The sequence below is a fragment of the Balaenoptera musculus genome, chromosome 3 (genome assembly GCF_009873245.2).
Source record: "Balaenoptera musculus isolate JJ_BM4_2016_0621 chromosome 3, mBalMus1.pri.v3, whole genome shotgun sequence".
Taxonomy (NCBI): Eukaryota; Metazoa; Chordata; class Mammalia; order Artiodactyla; family Balaenopteridae; genus Balaenoptera; species Balaenoptera musculus.
Window position 1 is genome coordinate 42,815,138 of NC_045787.1, and position 14,750 is coordinate 42,829,887.

At 37.4% G+C, this 14,750-nt stretch overlaps 1 protein-coding gene across 5 annotated transcripts in view; it reads left to right on the forward strand.

The window, feature by feature from the left end:
* The window catches only part of MAP3K1 (mitogen-activated protein kinase kinase kinase 1), a 78,386-nt gene that overhangs the window by 32,697 nt on the left and 30,939 nt on the right, over nucleotides 1-14,750 (forward strand). For all 5 annotated transcript variants that reach the window (XM_036846223.1, XM_036846218.1, XM_036846219.1 and 2 more), the window contains 2 exons: nucleotides 10,554-10,704; nucleotides 11,355-11,555. In XM_036846223.1, the coding sequence (XP_036702118.1) occupies nucleotides 10,554-10,704; nucleotides 11,355-11,555 (352 nt within the window). The remainder of the gene's footprint in view (nucleotides 1-10,553; nucleotides 10,705-11,354; nucleotides 11,556-14,750) is intronic.

A 14,750-nucleotide genomic window follows, 5' to 3' on the forward strand; every position in this document is an offset into this window, starting at 1 on the left:
CATCAAATTTCAGCTCATAATTTGTGACAAGTCAGTGAATTTCATTGAACTTGAATCATAAGACATTATAGAACTGACAACGTGTTGGTTTCACTTTAGTCTGATTTGTTTTCTTTTATGCCCACACATGAGGGGTGTTCACTTGAAGAGACACCTGCCCTCACCTTCTCTGGTTTTTCTCCTTGACTGCTTTTTTAAAAATAATTTTTTTTTATTTCAAATTGCTAAATCTTCTAGGATATTCATTTCCTTACTAACCTAACTTGATTACTGACTTGATTCATCTTGTTTCCTTTAATTTTCTTTATAATTCTTATCAATTTTAATAGTCATTGCATATACTTGATTGTCTCTACATAACTACTTCCCCCCTGAATTTGCTGTATGTTTGAGCTGTCTGAATTATCTTTTCCTCCTGACGAGTTGTTTTTTTTTTTATTAATTTATTTATTTAATTTATTTTTTGTCTGGGTTGGGTCTCCGTTGCTGCCCGCGGGCTTTCTCTAGTTGTGGCGAGCGGGGGCTACTCTTCATTGCGGTGCGCGGGCTTCTCTTTGTGGTGGCTTCTCTTGTTGTGGAGCACAGGCTCTGGGCGCGCGGAGCCTAGTTGTGGTGCACGGGCTTCAGTAGTTGTGGCTCATAGGCTCTAGAGTGCAGGCTCAGTAGTTGTGGCGCACGGGCTTAGTTGCCCTGTGGCATGTGGGATCTTCCCGGACCAGGACTTGAACCCGTGTCCCCTGCATTGGCAGGCGGATTCTTAACCACTGCGCCACCAGGGAAGCCCCCCTCCTGATGAGTTTTAACTTCTATTGCAGTTTGACATTTTTCTTGACTGGTCACCTATACACTTGTCAATACATATGATTGTTATCTTATATATCCCCCAGCTTGATAAAGTATACATAATTAGTTTCATACTTATATTAATTTGATGATTTTTATATTCATCTGTTAACACATTCAGAAGGAAGAATGATTCTTTTTTTCAGATTTTGATAAAACATCCTGGTTCCATTATTGAGTGACATCACTGGGAATGCATATTAAACTGATTTGTTTGTGGTACATTAATAACTTGAATATAGTGACTTTTAATGGAATCTTCTAGCTACATTTCTGAGAGACACGGATGTCCCAAGGAAACATCTTAACCAAGTTTTTGCATTGCTGCTTTATATTCTTTCTGGGACTAGGCAGGTGTTGAGATGATTTGGAAAATCGTTTTGCATTGTATGTTTTTGTTTGTTTATCTGAGTTCTCAGCCACAAGAAACATAGCCCTTTTAGTTTAATAATATTTATTCATATATAAGCATGTCTACCTGAAAGTCTAGCCTTGATGTTTTACCTTAAATGTATCAATAACTTTGAAGGCTGTTGAAATCCATCCGAAATGTTTATATGTTAATTTTACAAGATTTACTTTTCCTGCAAGGCAGTTTTATCAAATTCATTTGAATATTTGTGATCAAGAAAGGTGTCTTTTAGTCATTAAGTAGTCTTGAGTCGAATTAAACAAAAAAATTAAACAAATATGATTCATAAAATAAAAACTAGAATCTTTTTTCTTTCTTCACTTAATATATCCTCTTAATCATAATAGTGTCCTAATTGGTAGTTATCAATATTTTATGTACATTAAAAAATACATATTTTAATGGTGTCTGACTGAATTTGTAGCACACTGAGTTGTAATTACCAGAAGTAATTTACGTATCAATCTGTAGAGTTTACTCATTATTCTGTAGAATATCAGTTGCTTTAAATATATTCATACATTTCTAGCATACATATAAAAACATACAGTATAGAAGAACTATACAGTTAAAATACAGTTTTCTTTTTGATTCACTTGTCTTCTTTAAAGGGAGACTTTGAGGCATGTAGTTTACTCCATAGACTTGGTCAAAGGTAATTGACTGCAAAAAATACTTCCATAGAGTTGCTGCTTTTAAGAATGGTTTAATACTGTCTAGTAGCTCTCTGCATTTTGTAAATTCCCTGTTACTATATTTGTACAATGATTGTTAAACCAGTCTTTTATGAATTACTAATTTAGAAGTAGGAAGACCTTTCGACTATTCTTCCTGTTCTCTTTGAAATTGTTTATATGTCCCAAAGGCACTCATTTGTGGTAGAAGTTACAGGTTAAGCAGGCTGTGTGTGTCCATTACATGTGCTGGAATGACATCTGCAGTGTTATTTCCCAGGTCCTTTTTTTTTAATGTATAAATTTATTTTTTTTTAAATTTATTTTTATTTTTGGCTGCGTTGGGTCTTCGTTGCTGCACGCAGGCTTTCTTTAGTTGCAGCAAGCGGGGTCTACTCTTCGCTGCGGTGCGTGGGCCTCTCATTGTGGTGGCTTGTCCTGTTGCAGGGCATGGGTTCTAGGCGCACGGGCTTCAGTAGTTGTGGCTTGCGGGCTCTAGAGCGCAGGCTCAGTAGTTGTGACGCATGGGCTTAGTTGCTCCGTGGCATGTGGGATCTTCCCGGACCAGGGCTTGAACCCATGTCCCCTGCATTGGCAGGCGGATTCTTAACTACTGCGCCACCAGGGAAGTCCTCCCAGATGTTTGTTGATTTGAAGTGATAACCAGCTGCTCTGACTCCAAATCATTGGTTGCTTATCAAGTCCGTGGCATCTGTTGCTCTGGGTGCTTTGTTTGTGGCTGCAGGGCATGCCAGGGGAAAGGACCTGCCCTCAAAGAACTTGCACTTTCCTTGTCTAGGCTGACCTAGGTCAGCTAGAGAGCGAGTATTTGCAGTATGATTATCCACTAATTTTTTGGTTTAATTTTGGTTAATTTCAAACATACTTATCACGATTCTATACCATGTTCTACTTTTCAGAATCCTGTAATTTTTAGTGGAGAATAATTATAATCTTAAAACTCAAATGGGGTGATATTTTAATAGAAAGGAATCCTTGATATCAGATAAGTTGATTTTTAGTATGTGCAAGACAATTTAGAATAATTTATAAATATGAATCAATCAGAATAACTAAGGTGGTATTAAGCTGCTTGTAATCATTGTTGATAGTAAGCTATATTGTCATCTTTGTTATTTGACCTCCATATTATTTAACTTTTGATGTAGTTAACCAGAACATGAGCTTTTTGAGGATGAAATTCTGTGCGTGTATCCTTCAAAGGACTAAATAGGAAGGTTTGCACACAATACTAGAAATAGTTTTTCTCACCCTGATGAAGATTTCTGATAGAGATTCAACATATTATAAAACTGATTTTACCATGACCATACCCATATTAAGAAATCAACAGTCCTTTGTTGTGCTAAAGAGAGGATATTTACTCTGTACTGAGGGGAAAAAAAAAAGTAGTTGCCTGTTTCTTGGTATAAATAAATAGGAGTTGTGCCATCTTTAGTTCTTAGGGCCAAACATTACCGAGCACAACCTGGAATGAAATGTTCTGGGGACTAATTTTCATAATGTGAGCCACTTTTATATATTATTTCTTATGTAAAATTAGACATGTTGTAAATGTTGCATTACATAAAGATGGAAGGGTTGGCCTTACCAATGATTTTATCTAATCCTTCTTGCTCAGAAGAGGGGAAAGGCCAACAGTTGCCAATGACAGTATATCTCTGGAGAAATTATCTTAAGGAAAAACAGAGTTGTTCCATCACTGAGATACAGATTTTTTGGCCTCAGATCTAGGTGTATGAATTTTAGGCACTTGTAAATACTAAGTTTGCTTTTGCCCTGGAAATCATTCATATCCGAGTTAAATCCGGTATTTTTCACATACAGACTTTATCACCTTGGACACATAACCTCCCTGCTTTTTTTCTTATCTGCCAGTGGGATAGTTACGAGTCCCATTCTCATGAGAATTGACTGAGCTGACCCACTGTTAGACAGTGCCCTGTCGATGGTAAGGGATGGTTAGCCTCTGTTGTTAGCCTTTATGCTTCACCACATTCTCGTCATCCTTTCCGAAGTCATTCCTTCTTTTGCCTTTTGCCTGACAACTTAAATTTTAAGGTTCCCAGAGTGGTCTAGTTTTCTTTTGGGAGATAGTTCCTCCCTTGCTCTCTCTCCTCTTGGTAACAAAGCTTGTGGGTTTTAGTATGTGAATTCCTGCTGCTAAGATAACTTCACAAGCAGACCTCAGTTGCGTGGCTCTGAACTGTGCCTGTCCCAAATAATTCAGTGCATTTTCCAGGGTTCTTTGAGATTGCTTGGACACTGAGAGAATTGAGATTCTCTCTAAATAAAGTTATCCATAATCTAAACTATTCTGGAAATCTCTATGTATACTAAGGTTAAACCCCATTAATTTCCAGAAAGGTTTCATATAATCATTATAGTCTTTGTTACTCCTATTACAGTGACGTACTCTACTAATGAATAAAATTAATGTGCTTCTGTAATTCTTATAACTAAAGTCATCATTTAAAAAACTTGTTTAAACTTCTTTGAATCCTCATCAAGTAGATATCAACTTAGATATCTGATGCTGACTCGCTGTAAAAACAAAATCAGATTTGACAGTGACCTGCTAGACCAGTGAAGAGCACAGGCTTCAGAGTCAGATCGAGTGGGGTTTGAAGCCTGTTCCTACCACTTAAAACTGTGTGAGCCTGGGCTTGTGACCCAGCCTCTCCAGACCTCAGATGGTAAAGACCTGAGAGGGCTGTCGGGAAGATGAAGTGAGTTAATACTCGTGAAGCACCTAACACCTTGCCTGACACATAACATTCACTTTTTCTGTTATGACATAAGTCTGGCAGTTACTTCTCCGATCACTAGTTGTTGACTAGTATTATATTTTCATGCTAAAGATGAACCATTTAAGAAATACCTTAAAGAAATTATAGTAAACTTGTAGGATTCTGTTTTTCAGTGTTTATCGAATGTCCTCTGTGTGCCAGGGAATGTGCTGAGTTAGTGTTTTCATCCGGCTCTTCGGGGTTGCAGGGAAGAGAGACATGTTAGGGTTTATTTCAGTGCAAAATAAAGGACCCGTGAAGTTTCTCCGCATACATGTGGCCTCTGGAGAACATGATGATTCACCACCTGGGGAGGTATATATAAAAGTAGCTCCAGTTGGTTGACATCATGGACAGGGGACCCAGGTACAACTCTTATGTTTATTTTATTGCTTATTCCCTTCTCCCTGTCTCTAACTACATCTTCCTTCTGACTAATTTCTCTCTCTTCTGCCTTATTTCTGTCTCATTGCTCCTATTTACTACTTTGCTCTTTTTCTCTATTTTGATGCCATTCTTCCTGCCATGACACTCTCCATGTATCTTGTACTCAAACTCCCATAGAGAGAAGGTCTGGTTAAGATGTATAGCACCATCCAGTGTAGAGGGTGTTTGGATCAGGGCACATTCTTACACCAGCCAGCTGTGGACTGCAGGATGGGTTCAAACATATAAAGCGTGGTGCCCCGGGTGTCAGACACCACCCTGGGAAGAGGAATTGGCTATGGCTGGATAGGCCCTCTGGCTTCTTGTAGGGTGCCGTTTGTGGCCTGTCCAGGACATTTGGCACTGATGATAGAAGAATGAATAAGATGTGGCAACCTGTCCCAGAAGAGCTCCCAGTGTAGTGAGGGAAGCAGATATTTAAACAAATACTTGAGTTTATGCTGTATGATAATTAATACTAGCATACGGGGAGGGAATGGCTAACTGCTGTAGAATGGTGGTAGGAAATTCTTTACTGAAGGCATATGAGATGACAAAAGGCGTATTCCTTTCAGGATATAAATCATCTGCAAAGAGTGAGAGATGTGAAATATCTTGGTGTGCTTAAGAAGAGAGTATTTTAGTGCTGTGAGAAGAGGGCAATGGCTGGCATTTAAGGGGTTCCAGGAAGAGGGTCTAGTATATGATACCAGTGAGGTTAGTCAGAGTGTTAGAAACAGAACTAGGGAAAAATCATCTCCTGGAAAACAGGTGGGGGAGAGCTACAAGGGTGGCAGTCTAATCAACAGTGGCTGGTACCACAGTGGGTCAGATAAAGGCAGGACTGAGTGGCTTCATTGAGAAGGGGCCATTGAAGCGTCTCGTTTTATAGCAGGTAAATTCTGTAAGTCTAGAAAGAGTCTAAACTAGAAACCTAACCTCAGGGGAAAAAGGTTTTTTTGAAGCTCTAGGTCAATCACAAATTCATTCTGAGGAATGTTTAGAAACCAAAAAAAGCAAGAAACCTCATGTTTTCTAAATAAATAGGAAAGGAGGATAAAGCTTATTAATCTGTAACAATGTTAAGTTTCTCATAGTTATCTGAATAAAATTTTATTAGCTCTTCAAAGTAGTTTCTGAAAATATGTATGTTTTGCTAAAAACAGAAATATACAAGCTACTATTTTAGTTAAAATAAGAAGTATGGTTCTAGGTAATAGATAGGGCAAGAATAACTCTCTTATTCATGTTTAACCAAAATGGATTAGAGGCCCTCTAATCTCACAGTGATTTTGCAACTATCTGTTTAGATTAGTTTGTGTTTTAAAAAAAAAAAAAAAACTTTCCTGCTATAGCTATGATATTAATTGGATAAGATGACTAATCACTGCTATATACATGCAGACATACACACATAGCTGGTAAAAATAAAAACCCTGTTTATGTCTGATCTGTGAAGACTATATGTTAAGGTTATAACAAAACGATAAGTATGTAAGAAAAACTTGTTTTTCTTCCCAGTTTTGAAGCTAAGTAGGTATGATTTTTTTTTTTTTCCTGGCAAGTAGAATAGAATTTACTGTATATGTCATTGAATCTAAGATTCCATTGGTTATAAATTGTACCATTATTTTCTATACCATGAAGAAATTTTTAAAACCCTGTCCATTAAATTATAACAGCATTTGATTCTAAGAGGCATTCAGATTTCAGCAATATTAAAATGTGAGGCACAGGCATGGGAAAGTTGAACTAAGAAAGGAAAGTTTATACAAGTTTAGTGGAGGAGGTGGCAATGGGGCCCGGGACCAGGGGCCCCCATGGCAGGCTCGGAAGAGCTGGGGCTCCAGGAGGACACGCTGAGGGTCCTAGCTGCCTTCCTTAGGCGGGGTGAATTTTTTTTTTTTTTTGATGTGAAAAAATACACATTTTAGAATTAATGATGTATAATTATTACTTATGAAGACATTAGAAAAAACACTTAGGTTTATATTTGCAGATCAATTTAGGAACAACAAAAATTGTTCTACTGAATAAGATCTAAATTATAAACTGAGTCTTAATTACAGAACTGTAAAAAGATTAAATAACATGAGTAATCATTAAATTTTAAAACTAGGAAGATCCTTAGAGCTGCCAAAGATGTTAGTAAATGATCATTCATTTAATATTTGTTTTAATACCTATTGTAAGCCAGACATTGTTAGATGTTGGTTGTATAGCCGCGGATGGAAGACTCACTGTTCCCTACCTTTGTGGAGCTTACATTTTGGGGGGGGCGGGTGCGGTGGTTTACAGGTTTGCAAATTGCAATGAGTACTTTAAAGCAAAAGTACGGAGCTGTGAAAGAGTGGAACTCGAGATTCCTAATTTGAGTTGAAGAAAAGCCAAAGAGTGGGTAGAAATGAACAAGGTAAGAAGTAGACAAGTAAGAAACGGCCTGTGCAAAAAACCCGAGCAGGAAAGATGTTGGAGCCAGGCAGAGAAAGAAACAACAGAAGGGGGTGGGCGGTCTGGGTGACTTCAGTTGAGGTAAGACTGGATGATGCGGGGCCTCACAGGCCATAACATTTTGGTTTTTAGTCTAAGCCCAGGGGGAAGCCACCAGAGGGTTTTAATGGGGGAGGTGACCTTGGCTGCTCTGTGAAGCCTGGATTGGAGTAAGATTCAAAGTGAAGAAGCTGTTGCTAGTTCAGACCAACTAAGTTGGCAACTTGACCTGGGCGTTTTGAATGGAAGATCTGTTTTCTTGAAAATAATTTGTCAGTATTATCTGAAGTCTTAATTTGTGTACATTTGGACCCAGCAATTCCATTTCAGGGCATTTATTCTAAAGAAATAATCTTAGATGTGTGCAGAAGTTGAGCTACTAGTATGTTTATCCTCTATTATTTATAATAAGAAATTGGTTTGAAAGATTACAGTATTTTGAAAACAAGTGGAAAGGAAAGAGGAAAATCGTACTGACTTTAAGGAAGCCACATCATCCAGGAAGATTTGTTTAGATAAGGAGAGTTCTCTGTGTGTTTGAGCGGGTACTAGGGAAAAGACACTGAAAATACAGAATTGAGAAGAGATGCTCATAAAACAAATTTGGGGGAGGAGAGACATCTAGGACCAGGGGAAAGATAAGCATCTTTGTCAGGGAGTGCTGCACCATCTGGTGTAAAAATGCACTGCAGTTCTACAGTGGGACTTACTAGCCTGGGAACCTAAGCCATGCCTTGCAACATTGTTACAGGGGGGAAAGTGCTTTTCAAACCAGAGTTGTAAGTGAATTTTTAGTATGCAATCAGCCCATGAATTTGATTGCCTATAAATCTGAGCTTCCCTGGGTAAGTATTGACTGAGCAGGATGAATTTTTGAGAAAGTATTTCTCTCTCTCTACCTTCCCCGCCTTCTTTCCCTCTCCCTTACTTTTTCCCTTCCCTTTCCTCCCTCCCTTCCTTCCTTAGCCTCTCATCCCTCCCTTTTCCTCTGACCCACCCCTAACATTTACACTTCATGATATATTCAGGGAAGGAAAAACAGCCAAATACTTATAAGTAAATGATAAAATCAACTTCTTCCCTCGTTCCCTCCCTTCCTTCTTCCCTCCCTCCCTCCCTCCCATATTGCCTCTTTCTTTGTGACAGTTTTTGTACCTGCGTGGTGGAAATATTTTACTATACGGTCTTAATGCCCCTTTTTGCAAGTTTCAAATGTTAGTGTTCTTTGCATTACTAAAGATATCTAGGCCAGTCTCTGGCACAGAGGTGTTTAACATACTGGTTTTCACTCCCCTCACAGTGTTGATGCTTAAGTAAAACCAGTTAACTGTTATTTCCTTTCTAGTGCATATTTAGTTTTAAGTAGGTTTTTTTCGTCTTGTTTTTTGGGGGGTTTTTTGTTTTGGTTTTTTTTTTTTGGCTGGTTCTTTGCAAATACTGCTCCTTTATAGTTATGATTAGCTGGAAAATTCCTAGAGGAGTTTCAATTGGACTTTTTGGTAAGCTTGCAGTTATCATCTCTGGTATTTCCTTGAGTATTTCCTTTTCCTATCAGTGTAAAAAAATAACTATTCTGTAGCTTTACAGAATTTCCAAAATAGTTACTGAAGTTAGCTTAGTATTTTTAAAATGGTTACTTCTCCCAGAATGCAGTTGCTTTAACTCTTTCCTTATGAACCAGTTTTAAAACCCATGCCTGTATATATTGTGTGTTGCATATATCCATGTATGGATATGAGTGTATTTTGAAGTTAGTGGATGTTTTACCTATTAGGCTTTGTAGAAATAGTTCTCAAAAGTTACCAGCTTGCAGGTTATTTTATTATGGTAACCCCACAATATATTATGGGGTAAAGGTCAAAATGTTTGTACCAGATAATTTTTACTATTTATATATGGAGTACCCCAAGTACTATATCATGTTCTGAGAAAACAAATCTAATCATTGAGGTGTTGAAAAAATATTGTGGGATCACAGAAGATGTGGTTAGGTTTCACTTAGCTTATTAAATATTTAGCTGATTTCAGCAAATGAGCATATCCACCAGATTTTATCTATATTGACTTAAATTGTTGGAATTCCTGGGATAAATAGTAGTAAAATACTCTTCTAAATATTTGTCTGTTATATACTTGAGTATGTTAGAATGCTGTAATTAGAAACAGTGCAGTTTTCATGAATGTATTTGTTAATGCAGTGCTTAATGTCTTAGGATGCTTTTTATTAACTACCTAGAAACAAAGGTCTGCATTAATATTACTAGTAAGCCTGCACCTTCTAAATAGAACCTTTCTTTTTTTTTTTTTATAAATTTATTTATTTATTTACGGCTGTGTTGGGTCTTCGTTGCTGTACGCAGGCTTTCTCTAGTTGTGGTGAGCGGGGGCTACTCTTCGTTGTGGTGCGTGGGCTTCTCATTGTGGTGCTTGTTGCAGAGCACAGGCTCTAGGCACACGGGCTTCAGTAGTTGTAGCATGCAGGCTCAGTAGTTGTGGCTCGTGGGCTCTAGAGTGCAGGCTCAGTAGTTGTGGCGCACGGGATTAGTTGCTCTGCGGCATGTGGGATCTTCCCGGACCAGGGCTCGAACCCGTGTCCCCTGCTTTGGCAGGTGGATTCTTAACCACTGCGCCACCAGGGAAGCCCAGAACCTTTCTTGTTAAAGGCTAATATTATTAAACTCATGTTATCAGGCAACATTCAACACTATCCATGTTATAATTTCAACAATAGAGTGTGATTCACAATGATATTTTCATATCTTGCTTAAATCATTTGGGGGTTTTAGCAGTTATCTTTTTAGTTACATGTCCATTGAAAGTATGAAGTAGAACTGTATTGTTCTGTTTGTTCTTCGAAATTTTTTTTCATATATAAATCTCATTCTCCTTCCATTTTAGGCGTGAGATGGAGAATAAAGAAACTCTCAAGGGGTTGCACAAGATGGACGATCGCCCAGAAGAACGAATGATTAGGGAGAAACTGAAGGCAACCTGTATGCCAGCCTGGAAGCACGAATGGCTGGAAAGGAGAAACAGGAGAGGCCCTGTGGTGAGTGACTGTGGGTTACCTGCTAATAAGGAAGAAAGCATAGGAGGAAATGAAAAATTACGCATAAATAGATCCTCTTGTAAGCTTTTTTTTCCTTCTTCATTTTTTAAATGCAGTGGTTTTATTTGCCTTGATATTTTCTAGACACTTGAACAAAACAGCTAAAACTATTCTCATTAAGCAACTTAAACTGTTCTAAGAACTAATCCCTTTGATTGAGTGGGAGAGGTAATGCTTAAAGCAACACTGCCCTCTAATGTCAGTATCTAAAATCCTTTAATTAGAGATTTACATTGTACTTAAAAAAGAAAAGCAATTTTTCCAATTTTATTTTGATGTTTTATCTCTAAGGTAGGATCTAAGGATCTTAATTCCAAATCTTCTAAAATCATGTATGACAACATTTTAAAATGTGTTATGTATTATCAACATTTAGTTGATAAAGCCTAAATGACTAAAATCTGTGTGGGTAAAAAATAGTCTTCATTTATGGCTTAAGGTAATAATAAAGAGAAGTTGATATATTGTCTGTTGTATTTGTATAATACTGCATAGTAAAAAACTCACTGAGCTCATGCCTTAGTCTGATGTTCAAATTTACTTATTTTTTTTATGTTTTAAGTAATAAAAATATTGGCATTTTAATTTAGGTGGTAAAACCAATCCCTATTAAAGGAGATGGATCTGAAATTAATACCTTGGCAGCTGAGTCTCAAGGAGAGGGCCAGGCAAGCGCTGCTTCCTCAGCTCCCAAAGGCCGACGCAGTCCTTCCCCTGGCAGCTCCCCATCAGGCCGCACAGTGAAATCTGAATCTCCAGGAGTAAGGAGAAAAAAAGTTTCCCCAGTGCCTGTAAGTTAATGCTTTTAAGTTTCTACAATCTTTAAACTTATTTATAACACAGAAAAGATTGGCTAGCCGTCTATTAGAGCAACAATTCCCAAAGTATGGCCCACAGACCCTTGCTTGGGGGAACCTGCCCTGAGATGATTCCTGTGGATCCATTAGGTCAAAACTAATTTTGTAATAAAACTGAGATGTTATTTGCCTCTTTCACTGCATTGACATTTACAGTGGTGGGTAAACCTGCTGGTGAATTTGCCTGAATTAAAGCTATGACTGTAGAAACTGTATTCTTCACTTGGGTATATGGCAGACATTTTCCTTAAGAAGAATTAAGTAAGACTCACTTCAAGGAAAACAACTGATATGTTTCTTCACTAGTGGTAAAATTTGAGATTTCAAGCAAAAATTAAGAGTTTTGGAAAACTCATATCCACCACTGTAAGCTTGAAAGCTTCCTACACTTAGACTTTTCTATAGACCAGTGATATTATCAAATGTGATTTTTTTTTTTGTATATTGCACAATGAAATGTATGAACTTTTAGAAGATCTGCATAACTTAGTGAACCAGAATTTTCCATATGACCAGTGAATGATGAAACGAAATCATTCTTTAGTAAATGATCCATTCCAAGTATATAAAATAAACCATCTAGATTTTAATGTAACAGTAGGAAAAATTTGTTTATGTGGTTTCAGATTCCACATTACAGCCTCCTTTAAGGAAACCACTCCTTTGATGTAGTATCAAAGAAGAATATTCATCATTATTTGAAAAGGATTTTCCAAATACGTATCTGTGTGAGGCCAGATTTTCTTCATGTACTTTAACCAAAAACACCGTATCACAGCAGATTGAATGCAGAAGCATAGATGAGAATGTAGGTGTCTTCTGTATTGAGCCAGACATCAAAGGGACTTATAAAAAGATAGGTGCTAACCCTCTGAGAGAGACAGACAGACTTCCACTGGCAGAAAGCAAGTTAAACTTTCTAACCTTGAAGAACAAATGAGTGAATGGCAAAATGACTGAGATATAGTGACCACAAGGGGAGATTTGGTTTTCCTCACATCGGAGGTTGTTAAAGCATATAAATACTTCAAAAAGTAAATTTTAAGTAAAAATTTTTACAGTAAAGCCCAAAATTCTCAATAGTATTTATTGGCTTTATGTGGACACACCTTTAAATTAGCTGCTCAAAACAGGATCATTTATTAGCTCATGAATCTACAAATTGGGCAGGGCTCAGCAGGAGTGACTTATGTCTGCTCCCCATGGCATCTGCAGAAGCTGGAATATCCAAGACTGCTTCTTCACTCACATATCTGGTGCTTCACCTCGAACAGTTGGGGGCTGTTGGCATCTCTTTCTTACAGTATGGAAATTGGGTTGCAACAAGTGTTTCAAGCTAGGAAAGCACTTGGAACAGATTCTCTCTCACAGCCCTCAGAAGGAACCAACCCTGCCAGCACCTTGATCTTGGACTTCAAGCCTCTGGAACTATGAGACAATAAATTTCTAAGTCCAAAAAAAAAAAAAAAGTGATTCAAGAGGGCAAATCTTATCAAGCCACCACTTGCATCATGTTTACTAATGCCTTATTGCCCAAAGCCAGTTACATGCCCAAATCCAGAATCAACGTGGTAGAGGACTACAGAAGGGTGTAAATACTGGGAGGTGTGGTTCATGGGGGCCATCAAAGTAAAAAGTCTACCACAAGTAAATACAGAATTGTGTCTCCCCTCCCCCTACACCTATTTTGGGATGTGCTAGACAAAGTTACTTCCTCATTCTTTATAACAGCTACCTAACATTTCATTATCTGGATAAATCATGGCTTATTTGGTGAACTACATACTAATGGACATTTATATTCCTTCTTAACTTCCATTACTAAAAACAATGCTGCAAAAATATTTTTTAGGCATACATCATTTTGCACATCTTTGAGCATATCCATAGTCTGAATACTTAGCAAGTCTAATAGCAGATGCATGTGTACTTGTTTTTGGTTTTGTTTTACTTTTTAGTAATTGTCTATTAAAAAATTATGGTTTTATTAAGATATAATTCATATAATGCACAATTCACCTGTTTAAATTGTACCGTTCATTGAGTTTTGGTATATTCACATAGTTGTAGCCATCACCACAATAAATTTTAAAACACTTGCACCACCCCAACAAGAAACCCCAGGCTAATTAGCAGTCTCTCCCCAGCCCTAGGCAACCACTAATCTACTTTCTGACTATATATAATTTGCCTATTCTGGACATTTTATATAAATGGAATCATATAATATGTATGGTCTTTTGTGACTGGTTTTTTGCACTTAGCATCATGTTTTCAAGGTTCATTTATGGTATAACTCCATTCATTTTTAATTGTAGAATAATATTCTATTATATGGATATACATATTTTGTTTATTCACTTACCAGTTGATGGGCATTTTGTTTCCACTTCTGGCTGTTATGAATAATGCTACTGTGAACATTTCAGTACACATTTTTGTGTGGACATATCTTTTCATTTTTCTTGCGTATATACCTAGGAGTGGGATTGCTGGATCATATGTTTCACAAAGCAGCTACACCATTTTACATTCCCACCAGCACTGTATGAGGCTTCTAATTGCTTCATTTTCTTGCCAACTTCTATTACCTTTTAACTATTTAGTTAGGCATCAAAAAGAACTAGAATTTCCACTGGGCACTGATGGAAAGACCAAGTTCTAGGGGAATCAGTGAAGTGGAGTGAGAGCAACATATATCACCCTCACCACAGGAGAGTTTTTATCAGCCTCCAGTGAGATGTCTTAATCTGGGAAGAGTCACTTGCCACTAGTTCTCTACAGAGTGTACCATCGGGGGAATTCCATGGAGCTGTTTGTAAATTACCAGTCACAAAAGAGCATTTAGTAATCCCTTAAGTGGAAGCCAGGAAATTGGATGCTTAATTTTTATCACTAGAAACAAATCATTTTACCTGCTTATAAGACAAATTTTCTGTGCTTTTTATTTTGATTTACATAATACTTTTCAAAGAAGTCAAATACTTAGACAGTAATTTGTAAAATTACCACATGGTTGTCTCTCTCGGCCAAAGATTTATTATTAGTTATAGGGGTGACAGATTTTAGAAGTTTACTCATAACGAGTATGTCAGACAAATGCATTTGCAAAATACATTTTGTCCCATC